The following is a 20,027-nucleotide window of genomic DNA, read 5'->3' on the forward strand; positions in this document are numbered from 1 at the left end:
TTTCATGAGGGTGGTGCCAGAACAAATCAAAAAATAAAATCCAGACATACTGTGAGAACGGAGATTAATTAATTCTGAAGAATAAAGAGATTTGTTTTGGAGGGAGTCTACAGAATGAATGGGATGCAGAGACTTGGTTTTATCATTGGAGTGAGTTTGAGGGTGTACATGCTGTTTTTAGTGTGTTTTCATGTTCAAATTGAAGTGCTCCTACCTGGGCTTTATTCCTGAGGTATATGTGAAATCCAGAAAGGAAGATCACCCTCTCCCTCAAATATATATATATATATATATTCCTCTCTATGTTTGGATTTATTATAAGAAGATCTGGCATCTTCCTTACCCTTAGGGAAGTACTATTCTTTGATGGAGACAGTGAGATGCCAAAAGGGGAAGCAGATCAGAGGCCTTTAAACTTCCAACAATTCCCCCCTTTGCATAGGATCAATTTATTGGATCCTGAGCATCAATAAAAAGATTTCAAATAGTTGTGATACCTTTGATCAATTTGAATTGTCATAAGGCTTGCTTGATTTTAATTTGTGGTGGTCTGTCTTTGACGGTATGGAAGATATTAGGCAGGTGATGTGCATTGAACGGGGAAGGTTATTGCCAACCAGATTATTTTATGAAAGATGGTTGCTTGAGAGAAAGAAATTGATCTTTGTATTGAAACAGAAAGCAACGCTTTAGTATTGGCATTGCTTAGCATGCTCAACTTAGCCACATAAGTCTGTTCTGTGTGGAATGGTTAAAAGTTACCCTAACAAGCTTCAACCCTCACCATTTGCACTCTCAATCTTCTGCAAGTATTTACTGAAGTTTTACTTGATAAGTTTAGTAAGGTCGTGTATTTAGAACACATCCATATGTGTTGTAAATACATGACATACCAATAATAAATACACATACTGGTAATAGGTAAAAACATAGCAATGGTTAAAAAATAAAGATCAATATTCATTTTTATTATCATCCTAATGTTTCAATAAACTAATATAGTATCAGTCCTAATATGAATTCATTCAGTTATATGGTTATTCAAAGATAGCAATCTGGTAGCTGAAAATGCAATTAATTTGGTCTTGCAATTTGTGGTGTTCACCAGGTGAATCTTTTCTAATCTTTATTAAGGCCTGGGTGTCTCTCTTGATGTTTTCCTTCTTTGGTATGTGTCCTGCAAATTCTAAGCTTAATGGAAACATTTAGTGATGTAGGGAGAATTTCCTTGTTTATTTCCTCCTTTACCCAAAGAAATAGAACAAGGGAAAATCTTTGAATGTCTTGGTCAAAATACGTTTTCTTGTCTAATTTGTTTGTCAGTGTTGCAAAGAAACAGGCAGAGATTAATTATTGGTTAATTTAGTTTGCTGTTCACTTTTCATATTACATATGCTAATTAAAAAGAAGAAACTGCAAAACCCACAATTCAGCAGAGGCTTGTTTCCTGAACAATATAATATAAAAAAGATGTTGAGACTCTGGAAAGAGTGCAGAGGAGCAACAAAAATGATTAGGAGGCTGGAGGCTAAAACATATGAAGAATGGTTATAGGAATTGGGTAGAGTCCAATGAAAAGAAGGACTATGGGAGACATGATAGCAATGTTCCAATATTTGAGGGGCTCCTTCAAAGATGAGGGGCTCAAATTATTTTACAAAGTATCAAAAGGCGGGACAAGAAACAATGATTGCAAACTAACCAAGGAAAGAAGCAATCTAAAACTAAACAGAAATTTCCTAACAGCGAGAGCAATCAACTAATGGAATATCTTGCCTTCAGTAGTTGTGGGTGTTTCATCACTGAAGGCTTTCGAAAAGAGACTGAACAACCATTTGTCTGAAATGATATAGAGTGTCCTCCTCAAGCAGGAAGTTGGACTAGAAGGCCTCCAGGATCCATTTTAACAACTTATTCTATGTTCTAATTGCAACTTGACTCTTCACAAAAAATGGTTCTTTTAAGGTTTTTTCCCTCTTTTTATTACAATTTGAAGGTACATTTAATTGGCCAAATCTGATTGCCTGCTCATTCCTAAACTCAGTCCACAATCATTACATAATTGTTATGCACACACTTTCTTCATTCCTGCCTGAATGGGCAATTTCTTCTTGTCCCAGGCTTTCAACAACCTCCCTATAAGATGCTGGTGAAATTCCAGAATGCAGAGTTTCCCGTACTTAAACTGAGTTTTCCAAACTTCACATCAAGACTCTTCTGCAGAGTCTCCCAAGATTGAACCGTTTGGCTCCTTTCAGATTGTATTGCTATTCAACTTGCCATTGAACTGGGATGGGGTGCGGTGAGGAAGGGTGGAATGGAATGCTGAGAGTTTGCGCATGAAGCCTGAGATCCTGGAAACCGTCAGAGATTTAATAAGCATTCCAAAAGACAAGCAAATGGGAAAAGGAAAGCACAGTTGCAGTCAAGTGGTTTTCTACGTAGTGACAGAGCTGCTAGTCCCAATTCTGCTAAACAAGAACTACTGTATTTCTGTATTCTTTAAAAAGATGTTATCCATAGGCAAAAATGTAACGTCTAGCAATGGGACTAAAAGGGAATGAGCAATAATTGTCCAGGGAAAGCAGTCTGGGTTGGCAATTTGTTCTGTTCAGATAGATACTGCTTTAAATATATTATAAACGCTGCATGTTAGTTATTTTTCTTGTTATTTACTCAAGCAATTTATCTCTTTTTTTTCAGTTTTCCACCTGTCCCATAAAGTTACCTCTGTGGTTCCAGAAAGTGTTCTCCTCATTGTCCTTGGAATTTTCCTGGGTGGCATTGTATATGCAGCTGATAATATTGCCTCCTTCACCCTTACACCAACAGTTTTTTTCTTTTACCTGTTGCCACCCATTGTGTTAGATGCGGGATACTTCATGCCAAACCGACTATTTTTTGGCAACTTAGGGACAATTCTTCTATATGCTGTCATTGGGACCATCTGGAATGCTGCTACAACAGGCTTCTCCCTTTATGGAATCTATCTTACTGGAATAATGGGTAAGGCTGAATTTCCAGACACGCTGTTATTTCATTATTAGCAATTCAAAGTAATTTGCACCTTTCGATAAAGGATAGAGAATGCCACACAAAGAAATAACAGTTTGTATTTGAATTCTAAATGATTAAACATGATACAAATACCACAAATGATATTTCCTTAAACATGAAGTATTTGTGGCACCAACCATAAATGCACACATTACTATTTCCAAGTATTTCTTGGTAACTATAATTGATTAAAATAAAATACACAGTTATTTGGAATCCTTAGTGCTCTCTGAGCCTGGTGGTTTTCTTGCTGCTGTTTCATTACCAAGCTAGATAACATCATGAGTGCTAAAAGGGATGTATATTTTATGTACTACTGGCTTGCTTTTTCAATGTTGGTGGGAGTAATCTTGATATTTCCTTTATTAGATTTTGTTTACTGTTAGCTTTGTTTGAATTGGTAGTTCCTTGATTGGGATATTGTTTATTCCTTGATTGTGGCCTGATGTTAATATTGATGTTAATTCTGGTCTCTGCTCATCTGGATTTATGGCAAGGAGGTATTTTGATCTTTTTGTTCCTCTTTTATCTTGTTGATTGACTCTTTTGAATGGTATGTAGATGCTGTTTATGTCTATCTGACAAATCTGCCACCCACGGGCACATAGATATAAACAGAATTGATTCAGCCATGGATACATGCAAGTGATAGCTATTATAAGCTGAGCAATTGGTTCTTTTAAAGCTCAATTTTCTTCAATTAAATATTTTATTATCTTTTTTGCTTAATGGTTGGAATTAATTGTTCTCTCTTCATGAATTGTGTTCATTAATGAATCATTTCTTATAACAAGTCCATCAAGCTAATCTTATAAATTCTTCAATTTACAAAACTAGCTATTCAGTGTCTGGAGGAATAAACAAATTGAAAAATCAGGAAACCAATTCAAAGTCAAATGTCAGTGATGGCCGGTAAGGATTCTGTCAGATTGGTAGTTAAGAATAATCCTCACAAATCAACACTGCTTGATTTATGCTTAGGTTACCTTCAACAGGATAATGAAATCCAATCTGCGGTCCTCCAGATGTGTCACAACCATTAAGGGAAACAGAAATGGGAGTTCAACACCTCTTCTAACACATATGATAGAATAATGTGATTGTTGCTACAGAAATATGATCAGGATCATAGTAAAAGAGATTTTACATTTCTTGCTGTTTACTATTTGACAGTGAAAATTTTGCAGATGCTGCACTTTTCACTCAAGATAAAAAGGGTACTGACAATGTGTTTGTCAGTGAATACAAGAAAGAAACTTCAGTTTGTAAGAAAATTATTATCTTTACATTTATAAGACATTGCATCAGGTATTTCATCACGCCTTAAAGATGTGACAAAAATGTTTAAAGAAAAATCAGATTAGGTACATGCAAGATTTGTGTTGTTTCTTCTGAAGTTTCACTAAAGGTAGTCTACCCTTGTTGATAGAATTTAGTTTTTCCAAGCCCTATATGTGTTGATTCTTCTTTACCATCTTAAGGATGGAAAGAATTCTATATTAGAGTATATGCAAAATATTCTAATGTAGAACTTTTTTACTTGTAGTTTTCAACAGTGTTTCCATTTCTTATACAGTACAGTAATTTAGTTTTTGTTAATATGTCTAAATTTAGTGATGCTTTAGTAGTTAAATGTGCTGAAAGACTACATTTCCATTAATATTGAAAAAAATAATATTAGCTTACTTATTTCTTCAAGATTATAATGTGGAATCTAATTTTTAAAAATTTTATTAAATGTACGTGCTGCCAATTTTACTATCAACTGACTCTGGGTGGATTACAACATGTACAACATTGTAAAAGAAGAATATAAAATAGAACATTAAATGCATTAAAGCATTTAGCATTAAAGTTAAAACATTAAAATCAGTAAGAAGCTGGATAAAATGGGACCAATACATAAATGGAGTGGAGGAAGATTGGAGGACTAATTCACTAGTGCAGTTAATTACTCAGAAAGTAGCTATTTCTCCTTCATTAGAAATATTCAAACAATATTCTTTGGGAATACTTTAATTTAGATTTCTAATTTCTTAAGGCCTAATGAGAATTTCCAATTTGGCTCAGTAATTCTGTGTTTTTTATGATCTACATTGTTCTTTTAGGTGAACTTCATAGTGGATTGCTAGATTTTCTCTTGTTTGGCAGTTTAATAGCTGCAGTGGATCCTGTTGCTGTGATCGCTGTGTTTGAAGAAGTTCATGTCAATGATGTTCTCTTTATAATTGTTTTTGGAGAATCACTGCTCAATGATGCCGTAACTGTGGTAAGACTCTCTTTGGAAACATGCGGTTGCTGAATTTCTGATTGATTGAGAATCAGATGTATTGAGAAATTTAGGTTTAAGAAATTTAGATTTGAAAATAAGTAATAATGTTTAAAACATCAGCAGAGAGATAGTATCAAAATCACAAGAAATAATAGCACTGCTTTACTAGTAAGTAAAGTAGTAGTAAGTAAGTAGCGAGGCCACACTTTAGAATATCTGAGTCCAATCCTGGTCGCCAAGATAGAAAAAAGATGCTGAGGCCCTAGAAAGAACGTAGAGAAGAGCAAAGAAAAAAGGAAAAACAAAAAGATCAAGGTGTGGAAACTAAATTCTACAATGAATAATTAAGGGAACTAGGCAACTGTCTAGTTTAATGAAGAGAAAGACTAGAGGTAATATGATAGCAGTGTTCCAATATTTGAGGAGCAATCACAGAGAAAGGATCAATCTATTCCCCAATGCATTTGAGGGCAGAGAAATAGGTAGTGGGTGGAAGATCAGTAAAAAGAGATTTAATCTAGAACAAAGGACAAATTTCCTGACAGCAAGAACAATTAAACAGTGGAACAGCTTGCCTCCAGAAATTGTGGGTGCTCAATCACTGGAGGTTTTCAGTCACAGCCAACGAGCATCCATTTTTCTGGAATGATATAGGATCTCCAGCTTATGCATGGGTTGAATTAGAAGACCTTCAAGGTTCCTTCCAACATTATTTTTATGTTCTACACTGAAAAGTAATCAATTAATGTATTAGACTTATTGGGGAACATTTTTAACCTGTACATCATTTTTTAAATAATAAAATGTTTCCCACATGTACAGAAAGTGAAACATTACATAGGGCCAACTGAAATCTATTTTCTGGTTCCCGCTGACCTTTGTGAATATTTTTTATATGCAATGTTAAGGAGAAAATTAGATATTTTAAGTTTTTTTTAGATCCTTAAGACAATTTATTTTGCCTCATAATTTTCTAACACCTCCTCCCTCCCACACAGTGATCAGATTGAGTGATACTACTAACTAGACTTTTCCCATACCTTTTATACTGTATTTTGTACACACTAAAATATTCCTATCCTTGTTTTACTGTATTCCTTATAAAGTAAAATATATATTAGCTTTTTAATATGATTTTGATACATTTGATATTTGTTAAGATATTGAATATGGAAGCCAATTTGGTAGAGCAATTAAGGCATCAGGCTAAAAACTGGGAGAGTATGAATTCTAGTCCCACTTTAGGCATAAAGCTACGTTCTTTCAACCCTAGAAAGGAAGCAATGGCAAATCCCTTTTGAAAAAGAAAATTGCAGGGACAATTGCAGGCAATATTGAGAATGAGATCCGATTGAATGGAGGGGGGGGAACCTTTTTGCATAAGCATTTCATCAATGTTTGTTTATTTGAATGAATATTCTAATTTATTTTAATTTTGTCTCATATTATTTATTCACAAAACCACAATTTTATTTCCCTTTTAGGTGCTGTATAATGTGTTTGAGTCTTTTATTTCAATAGGAGCTGAATATGTGACCGGTGTAGAATGCATAAAAGGCATAGGTTGGTAGCTATTTATGATGGTAGATGATAGATAGATAGATAGATAGATAGATAGATAGATAGATAGATAGATAGATAGATAGATAGATAGACAGACAGACAGACAGACAGACAGACAGACAGACAGACAGACAGACAGACAGACAGACAGACAGACATTATTCACACACACAGAGAGAGTTGTCTTGTGCTGGACTTCTTCCTCTTATTTTTCTTCTTGTAGATTGGAGAGATTGGGAAGGAAGGGATTATAACAAGACAATAAGAAGGCACATAATTGAAATATACATTGAAAGAAATGTGCTGGCTGTTTGCCTAACAGGTTTGGGGCTAGGAGCCATGAGCACACTTTGCAAACAGATAACTTATTGCCATTTAGAACACAGAATATAAAATAATAGGGTTAGGGTTCGAAAGAATTTTGGAGGTTTTCTAGTTCAAGTCTCTCCCCAATACCATTCCAGACTTTCCTTCAGCTTGATGGCTTGATTTCCTTTGAACAATTTATATCTTCTGCTTATGAGTTCCAATCATGAATACTTGCCATATATACATAAGCTGTATTGGACTTTTATATGAACCCTGTGAAAGAGCAAAAGTAACTAAAACTTCAGTAAGGCAGTGGACCACAACATACTATTTGGTAAGATAGAAAAATATGGAATAGACTGCATTACAATCAAATGGATTAATAATTGGCTGACCAACCACATTGAACCTGTAGTTTTACTGGAACAACATCTACATGGAGGGAAGTAGGCAGTGGGGTATCTCAAGTTTCTCTCTTAGGCCTAGGACTCTTCAATATCTTCATAAATAACTTAGATGAGGGGATAGAAGGGGAATTCATCAAATTTGCAGATGACACCAAGCTGGCAGGATTAGCCAACACTTTAGAAGATAAACTCAAGATCCAGGATGATCTTGACAGACTTGAACATTGAGCCCTATCCAATAAAATAGAATTCAATGGCGAGAAAAGTAAGGTTTTACACTTAGGTAAGAAAAACCAAATGTGCAGGTACAGAATAGATAGTACTGGCTCAATAGAAATGAGTGTGACAGGGATCTATCTATAAGTCGTAATGGACAATCACTTGAATATGAGCCAGCAGTGTGCTGCAGCTGCCAAAAAAGCCTACACAGTTCTGGGCTTCATTAACAGAGGAATAGCATCAAGAGAAGTGTTAGTGCCATTAGTAAGGCCATACTTGGAATATTGCATCCAGTTTTTGTCACCATAATACAAAAAAAAATGTTAAGACTCTAGAAAGAATGCAGAGAAGAGCAACAAAAATGATCAGGACACTGGAAGCTAAAATATATGAAACAGATTGCAGGAATTGGGTATATCTAATGAAAAGAAGGATAAGGGTTGACATGATAGCCACCAAAATCTAAGGGGATGCCACAAGGAAGAGGCAACTTATTCTCCTAAGCACTTGAAGGCAGGACAAGAAGCAACAGATGGAAACTTGAAGGAGAGATCCAACCTAGAAATAAGAAGAAATATCTTGATAGTGAGAAAAACTTATGAAACAGCTTGCTTTCTGAAGTTGTGTGTTCTTGATCACTGGAGGCTTTTTTGTCAAATCTTTTGTTTTATTAAAAAAAGCTAAAATAAAAAAAATCTTCAAAAGATTAAACAAACAAAACCACATAGCAAACAAGACAATTAAAAAGGGAATTGGAAATAAAACTCTCACACCTATATATATATATTATCTCCCAGAGTTGAGTTGATATATTACTACAATCTTAATTTCCCACACCTTGCAAAACAGGGTTTTTAAACTATTAAATCTGTTTGCAAGTTGCTAAACTGTCATCTATATAATATATTAATGACAAAACAATTAATAGGAAGAACATTAAGGATAAAAGATAAAGTGTCAAAATCCTTTGTTAATCAACTATTATTGTAATCAGGTCCTAGGAAATTTTCCTTGGCATCTTATCACCCCAAAAGTTAATAGTAATTTGTCCTGGATCAAATATCCATGTTTTAAAAAGATATTTAAAAAGATATTGGACATTGAAATGGTATAGATCTTCTACTTGAGCAAAGGTTGAACTAGAAGACATCCAAAGTCCTTTCCAACTCAATTATTCTATTCTATTCTTTCTATTCTGTTCTGTTCTGTTTGTTTTGTTCTGTTCTGTTCCATTATATTCTATTCTATTAACAAAGTTCAATTTTTATGTGATTTTATTGCAGTATCTTTCTTTGTGGTGAGCCTTGGAGGTGCTTTAATTGGCATTATATTTGCATTTCTGCTCTCGTTTGTCACTCGTTTCACAAAGCATGTCAGAATAATTGAGCCTGGATTTGTATTTGTCGTTTCTTATTTTTCCTACTTGACAGCTGAGATGCTCTCATTATCTGCCATCCTTGCGTAAGTTTTTATTATTATTTTTATTAGAGGAAATTGTCATTTAATTTACAGTTTCTCACTAACTCAAAAAAGTAAGGTGTATTTAAAAGTTAAAAATGAATGTATTCATGTTGAGAATCAGTTTACACAGCTTCTTGCATTGTACATATAAAAAGATTTAACTACAGAACATAAAAAGAAATAATTCCTATTTGTGAGTATATAATGTGAGTCTATATGGATTCATCTGTGAATTCAAGACTATCTAGCTGGCCTGCATATTCAGTTCAGGTGTGGAATCCAGCTATGGAGTATGTAAATCAAGGGCATTGATGTGTAAATTAATTATAAATTGATAGTTTTATAATAAATCCAACAGGGTAGGAAGAAGCAGGATATCAAGAAGGGAATTTACATGGTCAATTAAGAAGTTGCCTTTTGGCTTTTCACATATTCTAAAATTATGGGTAATATGCTTTCTACTTGTAAACTACTCCATATACAATGTCACATAGCTGCTGATTCTTTTCACATAAAACTACATATAATCCAGTAACATTTCAAAATACCAGAATATTACCAAGACGCACAATAAGAATTGTCTTATGTCTCAGGGCTATACAGGTAGTTCTCGACTTATTTTTATAATGGAGCCCAAAATCATAGCCATAGATTGTTGTAAATGTTAAGAGTTGCCCACTTAACAACCACAATTCCAGTTTAACATTATGGTGATTTAGCAACGGAACAGATCACAAAGTAGAGCAGGGTGTGCCTCAGGATGTCTGGGAAGCCCAGCGAAAACCCAGGTCTATACTGCAACATCTTTCCAATTCACATATGGTCTATGTCAGGCCTCCCAGAGCTCTAGTACCCTGAGGCACCTCTTGTACAGTTTCCTGCCCTGCTGGGTCTCACAATCTTGGGTCTTCTCCCTGACCCATCATGCCTTGTTCCACTTTCCTCTTGTGAAGGTCATCTTTTCAAAGAGCATCCAGACAATGCTATATGAAGCCTTCCTACACTCATAACTGGGTTGCCAGCTAACACATTATTCAGCAGATACATTTATTTACATGTTTATTTATACTTTATATTAGTTTAACAAAATTACAATTTGGAAAAAAGGATCACAAGGATACATGACTAAGATGTTCAGTGTATTTTTCCAGGATAACGTTCTGTGGTATCTGCTGTCAGAAATATGTCAAAGCAAATATTTCAGACCAATCTTCTACCACTGTGAGGTACACCATGAAAATGTTAGCAAGTGGTGCAGAAACTATTATTTTTATGTTCCTGGGAATTTCTGCTGTTAATCCTAAAATCTGGACATGGAACACTGCTTTCATAATCCTGACACTGGTTTTCATCTCTATCTATAGAATCATTGGTAAGAGATTTTTTTTACCTTTATTAATATTAATTAAATAGAAGTATTAGTATTTTCTTAATATGGGTCAGACAAGAGGACTGTGTTCTGTCCCCAGAACACTTGCTGCTCTGGCAGGACATGAGAATATTTCTATTGTAACTTCTTGTTCTGTATTCAAATGTTTGGTATTCTGCCTTTAAAACAGTAATGTGTTTTGCATTTAGCTAGCATAGGTAAAGTTTGGCCCTACCAGCCAAAACATGTGCTGCATATTCCCTTCACAAGGAAGTGTTCAGGGATTACATCATACTTACTCTTTCCTGTCTCATCACTTCCTATTACAAGCATTGATGAGAGAGAGAGAAAGGGAGGTTATTCCAGCCTCCAACTTCCATGCAGAGAAGCCGCTTATTCCCTGTTTCCCCAAAATAAGATCTCCTTGGATAATAAGCCTAATTGGGCTTTTGAGCGCATATGCTAAAATAAGTCCTCCCCTGAAAATAAGCTCTTCCTGAAAATATTGCAACACAGCATCAGCCATGAGATGACCACACTCGCTGCCTCCTGACCTCAAAAATAATAAGACCTCCCCCAAAATAAGGCCAGGCGCTTATTTTTGGGGTCAAAAGAAAATAAGTTTTATTTTTAGGGAAACACGGTACCTCCAGATTAGATTGGAGTTTAAGAACTACCATCTTTCCCCAAAAATAAGACAGGGTCTTATTTTCTTTTGTCCCCCCAATAAGCCCTTATCAGGAAGGGCTTATTTTTGGGGAGGGCTTATTTTAGCACATGCGCTCAAAAGCCCGATTAGGCTTATTATCCAGTGAGGTCTTATTTTTGAGGAAACAGGGTATAAGTGGCTTCTCTGCATGGACGTTGGAGGCTGGAATAACCTCACTTCCTTTCTCTCTCTCATCAATGCTTGTAATAGGAAGTGATGAGACAGGAAATAGAAAATATGTAATAAAACCTGAACGCTTCCTTGTGAAGGGAATATGCTGCACCTCTTTTGGCAGGATAATGCAGATGGGAAATGTATTCCTTTCACACCTTTAGGCTCTATTGGGTGTAGGGAAAGTTATATTTTTTAGCTTAGACAGTAGGTAGGCCATGTAATATAGCTAAGTGCACATGGTCTCTTTTATGGATCAGGCTGCTAGTTATTACGTATATACATTCATATGTACAAGCGCCTATTCATGTAATCATATGCCATTTTATAACTCTTTACTAGTTTTACCTGAACTTGCAGCATTTAGAAAAGTTTAGATAATGAAATACTGTCTGCTTCATTTAATGACAAGAAAGGTTAATTGCTTGAAAAGCTTTCACTGGGTTGCGGTTTAGCGAGTACAGGATAGACTGTGTTCTATCCACAAAAAACTATTTTCTTGTACAATAATCTCTTTTAGTTTTCTAACTATTTCTATTCTTATTAATCTGTACTTTCTATCTGTGTATTTATGCTTTGTTTTTATTCTTATGTACGTAACCTTTTTATCTTAACTCTTTCTTAACTTTTAAAATCGTCCCGTCCCCCAGTTCAACTCTTCACCATATCTGTCCCATTCCCCTAATTCCCAATATTATTCTGATATCTTTGATACATTTGTTTAAACAGGTGTAATTCTACAGACTTGGATTCTAAATCGCTATCGAATGGTACAGCTGGGAATAATAGACCAAGTGGTAATGTCCTATGGTGGTCTCCGTGGTGCTGTTGCCTTTGCCTTAGTTGTACTTTTGGATGAAAACAAAGTGAAAGATAAAAACCTGTTTGTCAGCACAACTATCATAGTTGTATTTTTCACAGTAATACTCCAGGTATTCAATTCAATTTTTCCTAAAATAAAAAAATAAAAACCTTGTCATAGAGGGTAAAAGGTTGTACAGATAATCCTTGAGTTATAACAGTTCATTTAGTGAAGTTAAAACAGGACTGACTTAAAACCGTTTTTCAAATTTATGACTGTTGCAGCATCCCCAGCCTCCTTAGACATGAGATAGTTTTGTGTGGAATTAGGCATTCAGTTGAGTGGTACAGGTCTTCAATGGAAAGTAAGCTGATTGCAATGGTTTTTTTCTGCAGTCCTAACTATCTATTGAAGTCTATACCTGTACTGTTTGTTACTGTACCAAACCAGACAGTTATTGAGATACAAATGACAGATTTAATAATTCCTCTGTAGAACTGTATCAGTAGCTCCTTGGGCAATTTGAACTTTCTGAGCTAATGCAGGGAATCTTTGTTGTGCTTTTTAAATGATGGTTCTAATGTAGGTGTCCATTTCAAGTCCTGGGAGATTATAGAACTCAGAAATTTGAAGGTCTCTACTGTTGATACTGTGTTGTCTAATTTTGTAAGAGATGGTAGAATAGGAGGGCTCTTCCTAAAATCCAGGGTCATCTCTACAGTTTTAAGTGTGTTCAGCTCCAGATTGTTCCAATTGCATGACAGGCCAGTTGTTCAAATTCCCATCTGTATACAGACGCATCACCATCTTGAATGAGATCAATGACTGCTGTATCATCTGCAAGCTTTACATTAAGAGAGGGATCCTTTGAGATGCAGTCATTGGTATAGAGAAAAAAGAATAATGGAAAGGTCACATAGCCCTGTTGCTAATTGAATGGGTATTCTATGTGATTTTACCTAGCTTCACCTGGTGCTTTCTATCTATTAGAAATCTTATAATCCCCCTACGAGTGTGGTCAGGCACAACTAGCTGAGTTGGTTTAGAGAGAAGAATTTCTGGAATGATGGTATTAAATTCCTAGCTGAAGTCTACAAAAAGGACACCTTTATTTAGTGACATGCACATTTCATTCCTTTTTTCATTCTTTAAATGCATAATGTTTCTTTTAATTAAAACTAAGGTAATTTGTTCATTTTCCTTCAAAGGGTTTAACAATCAAGCCTTTAGTGAAATGGTTGAAGGTGAAAAAAAGTGAACACAGAGAACCAAAACTGAATGAAAAGCTCCATAGCAGGGTAAGCTAATTTATGTTACAAAGAAATATTGTTTAAGGAGCTAGAATTTGCTGCAAGCTACATTTAAATAATAATGTACTACCATTGTGATAGTCACTATAGGGGAGATGGAATAATCATTTAATAAAAAAATAAACTGTACCTTCCAATTTCATATTCATGTTTAAAATGTAGCGAAATTCCTATGATTGTAGTTCCTTTGCAAGGAAAATAATACTATGGGAGATAATAGTAAATATACATGCTGTACCTGCAGAAAGAAAAGTCCCATATGATCACCAAAATGTCTTTGGACAATGCTGGCTCCCTTGGCTAAGAAATGGAGATGAGCACTACTCCCTAGAGTCAAACATGACTAGATAAGGGAAACCTTTATCTTTTTTAATGTATAATTTAAAAAAACATTTTGGATTGGATAATTAAGCTTGGAAACTGTGAGAGCCTAGATGGGTCAAGATAACTTGAAATTAAATTCCTGCTAGATAAATTTATCATTTTTTGGTAAATAATCAACTCAATTCCAACATTAGCTCTGGATGTGGATACACTTATCCTAAAATAGCAGGTTTGTGATGTGAGGAACGTATTAGACTTGTGGTGCCAGCTAGAGCAGCAGGTGAAATTTATTGCCAAAAGAGTATTTCTCTACCTTCTGCTGTAAATGCAGACTAAGTTGCAAAGTTTTTTCTTAGACCATCATATGGTCACAACATGTGAAAGTCAAGAGTTAGAAGAGACCTTGAAGTCTTCTACTTCAATCTCCTGCTCAGGCAAGAAACCTTATTCCATTCTAGACAAATGGATGTACAATTTCTTCTTTAAAATCTCCAATGATAGAGCACCAGAATCTCTAGAGGCAAGTTGTTCCACTGATTAATTGTTCTCATTATCAAAAAAGTCTGCTTTGTTTTAGGTTAGATCACCCCTTGATATGTTTGAATCTATTACTTTTTGTCTGGCCCTCAAATGTTTTAGAGAATAGGTTGGCCTCTTCTTTTCTGTGACAGCCTCTCAAACACTGGAGACTGTTATAATATTGCCCCTAGTCCTACTCTTTGTTAAACTAGATATACCCAGCTATCATAGGTTTAGCTTCCAGCCCCATAATCATCTTTGTTGATATTTTTAGAGTCTCAACATCTTCTTTGTATCATGGGGACCAAAACTGAGCTCGATATTCCAAGTATGATCTTACCAAAGCAGTATAAAGGGGTACTAACACTTTACATTACCTTGATAATATCCCTTTGGTGATACAGCACATTACTGGCTCACTTGAGGTTTATTTTTGCCAATTAGGCCTGCAATATTTGCTGATGTTGTTGATCCATTTTGTTTTAGGACTTTTTGTGGATGGTTTTTACCAAGTGGAATCCATTCTATGACTGCCTTAGTTCATCTGCCATCAGTTCTTTTTGTTATGTGACCAACCCATTTCCATTTCATTTCTTTTACTCTCTTGATGATATCTTATACCTTCATTTGTTCCACAATCTATGTGCAGGTCTTTCTATCTTGTCTAGTGATATACCTTTCCATAGCTGTTTGTGCCACTCGTAGCTTTTGTAGCAATTGTGAGGTTAGTGTTCATGTTTTGTTGGCATATGTTAGAACAGGTAGCACACACTGATCAAGAACTTTTCTCTTTAGGCATGGGGGGGGGGAATTATACTTAGCTTGCTGAATGTCTGCCAATCAATTTAACATGCCATTCAATTTCCTTTATTGTATCACCATCAGTTGAGATCCATTGGCGAAGGTATTTATAGTGGTCTACTACATCTTATTCTTCTCCAGATATTGACTATAATATGATTATAAAATGTTTACAAAAGGAAAAATAATAACTTTATTTTGGATGAATTAAGGCTTGAACCTGAAAGAAAACAAACTCCTGTTCTGGTATTTTACAAATTCCATTAATTAATAACAGTTACATTAAAATTCCGTATTCAGCTAGTTACATTTCCAAAGTGATAGAATAAAATAAGTTCAGAATAAACTGAGAAAGTTCTTCTATAAATAAATGGTAACTTGGTGTTTACCTCTATTGATAGCACTGCATCTAAGATGCATCATAATAGTATTTATATTGGATACACCGTAACAGGTGAAACAATCTTCTTTCCCACAAAACTATTGACCATAATAGTGCCTGGATTTTCCACATTGAATCATATAATGATCTGAAGAGTAGCAATAGCAATAGCAATAGCACTTAGACATATTCTACTCCAAACTGATTCATAGCACTGTTGTGGAGTTTACAATGTCAGCATAATGCCCCCAACAATGTAGGTTTTCATTTTACTGACTTCAGAAGGATGGGTCAAACTCCTGGCTATGGGCAGTTAGCCTTCAAAACTGCTGTGTCACCACAACTCAATAGCTTGGTAAATAGTTCTGTTAAAACTGAAAATTTGGTCTAGATAGTGAGATATTGAAGCAAAATATTCCAATTAATCTGAAGGTAATTGATTTCTTCATGGCTCTATCTGCACTTAAAGTGTTTTACATTATTTTCTTTTATTATACATTGAAATTATATATATATATATATTATTTTGCAGGCATTTGATCACATTCTTTCAGCTGTTGAAGATATATCTGGTCAAATAGGACACAATTATTTGAGAGACAAGTAAGTTGATTTGGAAGGGAATAAAAGAAATGAATACAAAAGATTTACTAAATAGTAAGATATGATATGAAGTATGGATGCCTAATGTTTAAAATTATTCAGAATGAAATATACTGGAAAACAACTATTTTTACTATTTTTAGTCTCAGTTAAGAGAGTTACATGTAATCCCTATATAGCCACAGTTGGGACCAATGAAATTTTGTCTGTAGGTAATGTGATCTGTAAGATATAATTTGGAGAATAGCAGGACTCCATTTTTATGATATCTGGGGAAGACCAAAAGGATTGTGAGAATATGACATATAACTTAGAGAAGGAAAGGGATATTTGGTTTGGAGAATAGCATGAGGTGGCAAACATCAGCAGGGTACAGCATAACCTGTGCCATATAGAATGACAGGGACAACTGAGCTTTGTGCAATGATGCTGGCATGACTGCCCATGTTGTGGAGCTTGAGGCCACATATCTGAATGGCAGCAGTAGTTCTAGAGCTGAAATGGAGATCTGAGAGTTGTGGCAGCTGGTTGATTGAGACTGTTTTACCCGCAGCTTCTATTTCAGTCCTAACCCTGATACGGCTATCAAACAAGTGTTTCTATGTAGGGTGCTGAAAAGGGTATCAATTGGAGAGAAATAAGTGGGTGGGTGGAGTTGCAGCACCACCTCAGCCTGCTAAATACCCAAATCTTAATCATGTGACTCCAGTGGCATTGCAATGGCCATAACTTTGGAGATGAATTTTTACTCCATTTTTTCAGCATTGTTTGTAATTTTGCTCACTGAATGAATAGTCGTGCGTTGAGAGCTATTTGTAGTTGAACTTACTTCATCTTGAAAAATTAAGCAGGTGTGATGATTCAGGGCATGTCACAAAAGAAACACAACCAGAGAAAAGATCTAACTTTATTAGACCTTTATTATGAGACCTTTATTGCTCCAACTGTGCCCCCAAATGTTTCCACATTCACCACAAGTCCGGGAACAAAGCTCTCACATGTACCTTCAGAAGCGTATGTCTGCAAGTAGTCCTGTAAGACAGCTAGGTTAACCAAACAGCAAATAGGGCCAGCAGTCCAATAAGCCAGGTTAGCTAAGCAATAACTAGAGCAAGAAGTTCACCAATATTGTGTCAAATTAATTCTTACTGCTAACACAAGATCCTTGGCATGAAAATAATTCTTTACCACTTAGCAATTACAATTTACAAATCATTATCAATATAGAAAGACTTATGAATATTATGCTCTTAACTAATTATTATTTTTAAAAGTTTCTTTTAATGTTCTATCCCTGTTTTAAAGTTAATAAATATATTGACTGGGATGTTACTAGCATGAGATACAAGTAATGCAAATAAAATATTCAAAATATCCTTTTAATATATGACTATTGCATGTTATATCTTTGTATCCTTAGATGGACAAATTTTGACAGACAGATCCTCAGCAAAATACTTATGAGAAGATCTGCCCAGAAAACTAGAGATCATATTCTTAAAGTTTTCCGTGAGCTCAACATGAGGGATGCTATTAGTTATGTGGCTGAGGTAAATTTATAATTACAAAAATGCTACTTCCTTTTTTCCTCCCCATCCTTTGAAGCTAAATTGATACTGGATGTGAATCTCTTAGCTAAAGTTATTTACATGCAGAATGGAGGTGGATTTCTGCTGGTTCGCCCCAGATCAAGCGAACTGGTAATGGCACCAGCAGGAGACTCCATCCACCAGCCCGGACATGTACATGCGCATGTACAGAAGCTTTGTGCGCGTTTGCAAGTGCACACACAAGCAAATCGATAGTAAAATAAATTGAAACCCACCACTGATGCAGAAGGTCAAGATGGTATTCATTGAAGCTCTATCCCTTTTAAACGTGAAATGTATGTAGATAAAAAGGGCAAGGTTTCAATGAAATAGTTGCCCTTTGACTTTTAAAACTCTGCCTCTCCATATATATTTTTTCTTCTAGCATTTTCATTCCACTTATTTTGTCTATGAATTTTTTCTATGATCTCCTGTGTCTCCCTGGCATTCCACAGGGAAAAGCTGGTTCTGGGCACCTGGAGGAATGCCAGGTGTGCCCCCACACACACACACACTCCCCGGGGACTGAAGAAAAATGCTAGGGATGTATTTCTGAAACCCATCTGATGCCCTCCTCTTCCCCAGGCTCACTGCGAGGCAGCCAGCACTTACGGTCACAACCGAGGCCAAAATTTTTGTTGTTGAGTGAAACATTTGTTAAGTGAATTTTACAATCTTTTGTGCCAGTTACAGTGAATCTCTGCAATTGTTAAGTGAGTCACATGGTTGTTAAGCGAATCTAGCTTCCCCATTGTCTTCACTTATCAGAAGTAAAAAAAGGGGATCACATGACCCTCGAAACCTTCGTAAAATGAGCCAGTTGACAAGCATCTCAATTTTGATCACATGACCCCAGGGATGGTACAATAGTTTTAAGTGTGAAAAACAGTCATAAGTCACTTTTTTCAGTGCTGTTGTAATTTTGAACATTTACTAAATCAAGATGCTGAGCTTGTTGATCGAAAGGTCGGCAGTTCGGCGATTCAAATCCCTAGCGCCATGTAATGAAGTGAGCTCCTGTTACTTGTCCCACTATGGAGAGTGGTTAAGAAGCTCCTTGTTGCATTTCCAACATCATATTTGGTGGAGCGTGGCTTCAATGTGGTCATCCAACTCCTCTCCAAGCAAAGAAATCGACTCCAGATTACTGAACATGGTGATTTAAGACTCCTACTAAGTGACTTAAAACCAGACATTGGGAAACTGGTATCATTTCATCAAGCCCAGCCATCACATTAAGAATTTACTGAACAGTGAAGTAGTTACTGAATTTTACTGAGTTTACTAAATTACTAGTTACTAAGGTTCTTGATAAATGATTATCAGACTTTGAAAACCTGTTATCACTGGATCTGTTCAATAATTTTGTTGAATTAACATTAACTAAAAAGGTTTTTAAATTGGATTTTGAATAAATGTGCAATTAATTGTTACAGTTTTGAATTTTACTGTTATTATCTTCCTTCCATCGTGCAAACTGCCCAGTCATATGATCCCCCAGCCACACCCATCAAGCCATGCCCACAGAACCGGTAGTAAAAAAAATTGAATTCCACCACTGGGTGGGGGGCACTGAGGATCAGTTTGTAGCACCAAGGGGTGGTGGACTGAAAAAGGTTGGGAACCACTGTTCTAGACTATACGTTTCTGTTTTCCAAAGATATTTTAATCCTTAAATCTACACATAAATACTTTCATTCAGGGTAAAAGGAATTTCTCACACCATAATGAAACTTGGCTTTTAATAGATTCTTAAAATTTAGAAAGCCAATAACAAGTAGTTAAAGAGAAAGCAGATGAAGTCAGTGTCACTTTGAAGGTGCCAAACTGCAGCTTGGACAAGTTGATTTTCTTCCCAGCTCCTATCACTCTCAAAGCTGCTGAAGACCACTGTTTTACAATTTATTCACAGGGAGATTCTATATGGAGCAAACATATGGATCAGGAAAGGAAAGGAGTTTCTAGGAGCCAATCTATTCACTAGTTCCTCTTTTTGCTACGGTCATCTTCAGTTTGCCATTGTGTCTCTGGAAGTCCCAAATCTGGGACAGATTGATGATGTGTTGGCAAGCTATTGTAGAGTAACATGTATTCACATCATCAAGGCTAAAAAAATTCCCATTACGTCAACTGCTTAGGTGCTAGTGCTGAGGAGTGAAA

The 20,027-nt window shown here is 35.7% G+C and overlaps 1 protein-coding gene across 1 annotated transcript in view; it reads left to right on the forward strand.

The window, feature by feature from the left end:
- SLC9A3 (solute carrier family 9 member A3) overlaps positions 1 to 20,027 on the forward strand; it is a 62,479-nt gene that overhangs the window by 26,740 nt on the left and 15,712 nt on the right. The window contains exons 6-14 of the mRNA XM_087714413.1: positions 2,704 to 3,006; positions 5,166 to 5,326; positions 6,814 to 6,892; positions 9,111 to 9,288; positions 10,440 to 10,660; positions 12,267 to 12,469; positions 13,548 to 13,637; positions 16,208 to 16,278; positions 17,699 to 17,828. Of these exons, the coding sequence (XP_087570539.1) occupies positions 2,704 to 3,006; positions 5,166 to 5,326; positions 6,814 to 6,892; positions 9,111 to 9,288; positions 10,440 to 10,660; positions 12,267 to 12,469; positions 13,548 to 13,637; positions 16,208 to 16,278; positions 17,699 to 17,828 (1,436 nt within the window). The remainder of the gene's footprint in view (positions 1 to 2,703; positions 3,007 to 5,165; positions 5,327 to 6,813; positions 6,893 to 9,110; positions 9,289 to 10,439; positions 10,661 to 12,266; positions 12,470 to 13,547; positions 13,638 to 16,207; positions 16,279 to 17,698; positions 17,829 to 20,027) is intronic.

The sequence above is a fragment of the Thamnophis sirtalis genome, unplaced genomic scaffold (assembly GCF_051295495.1).
Source record: "Thamnophis sirtalis isolate CommonGarterSnake01/CBP01778 unplaced genomic scaffold, rThaSir2_p1.2 scaffold_4, whole genome shotgun sequence".
Taxonomy (NCBI): Eukaryota; Metazoa; Chordata; class Lepidosauria; order Squamata; family Natricidae; genus Thamnophis; species Thamnophis sirtalis.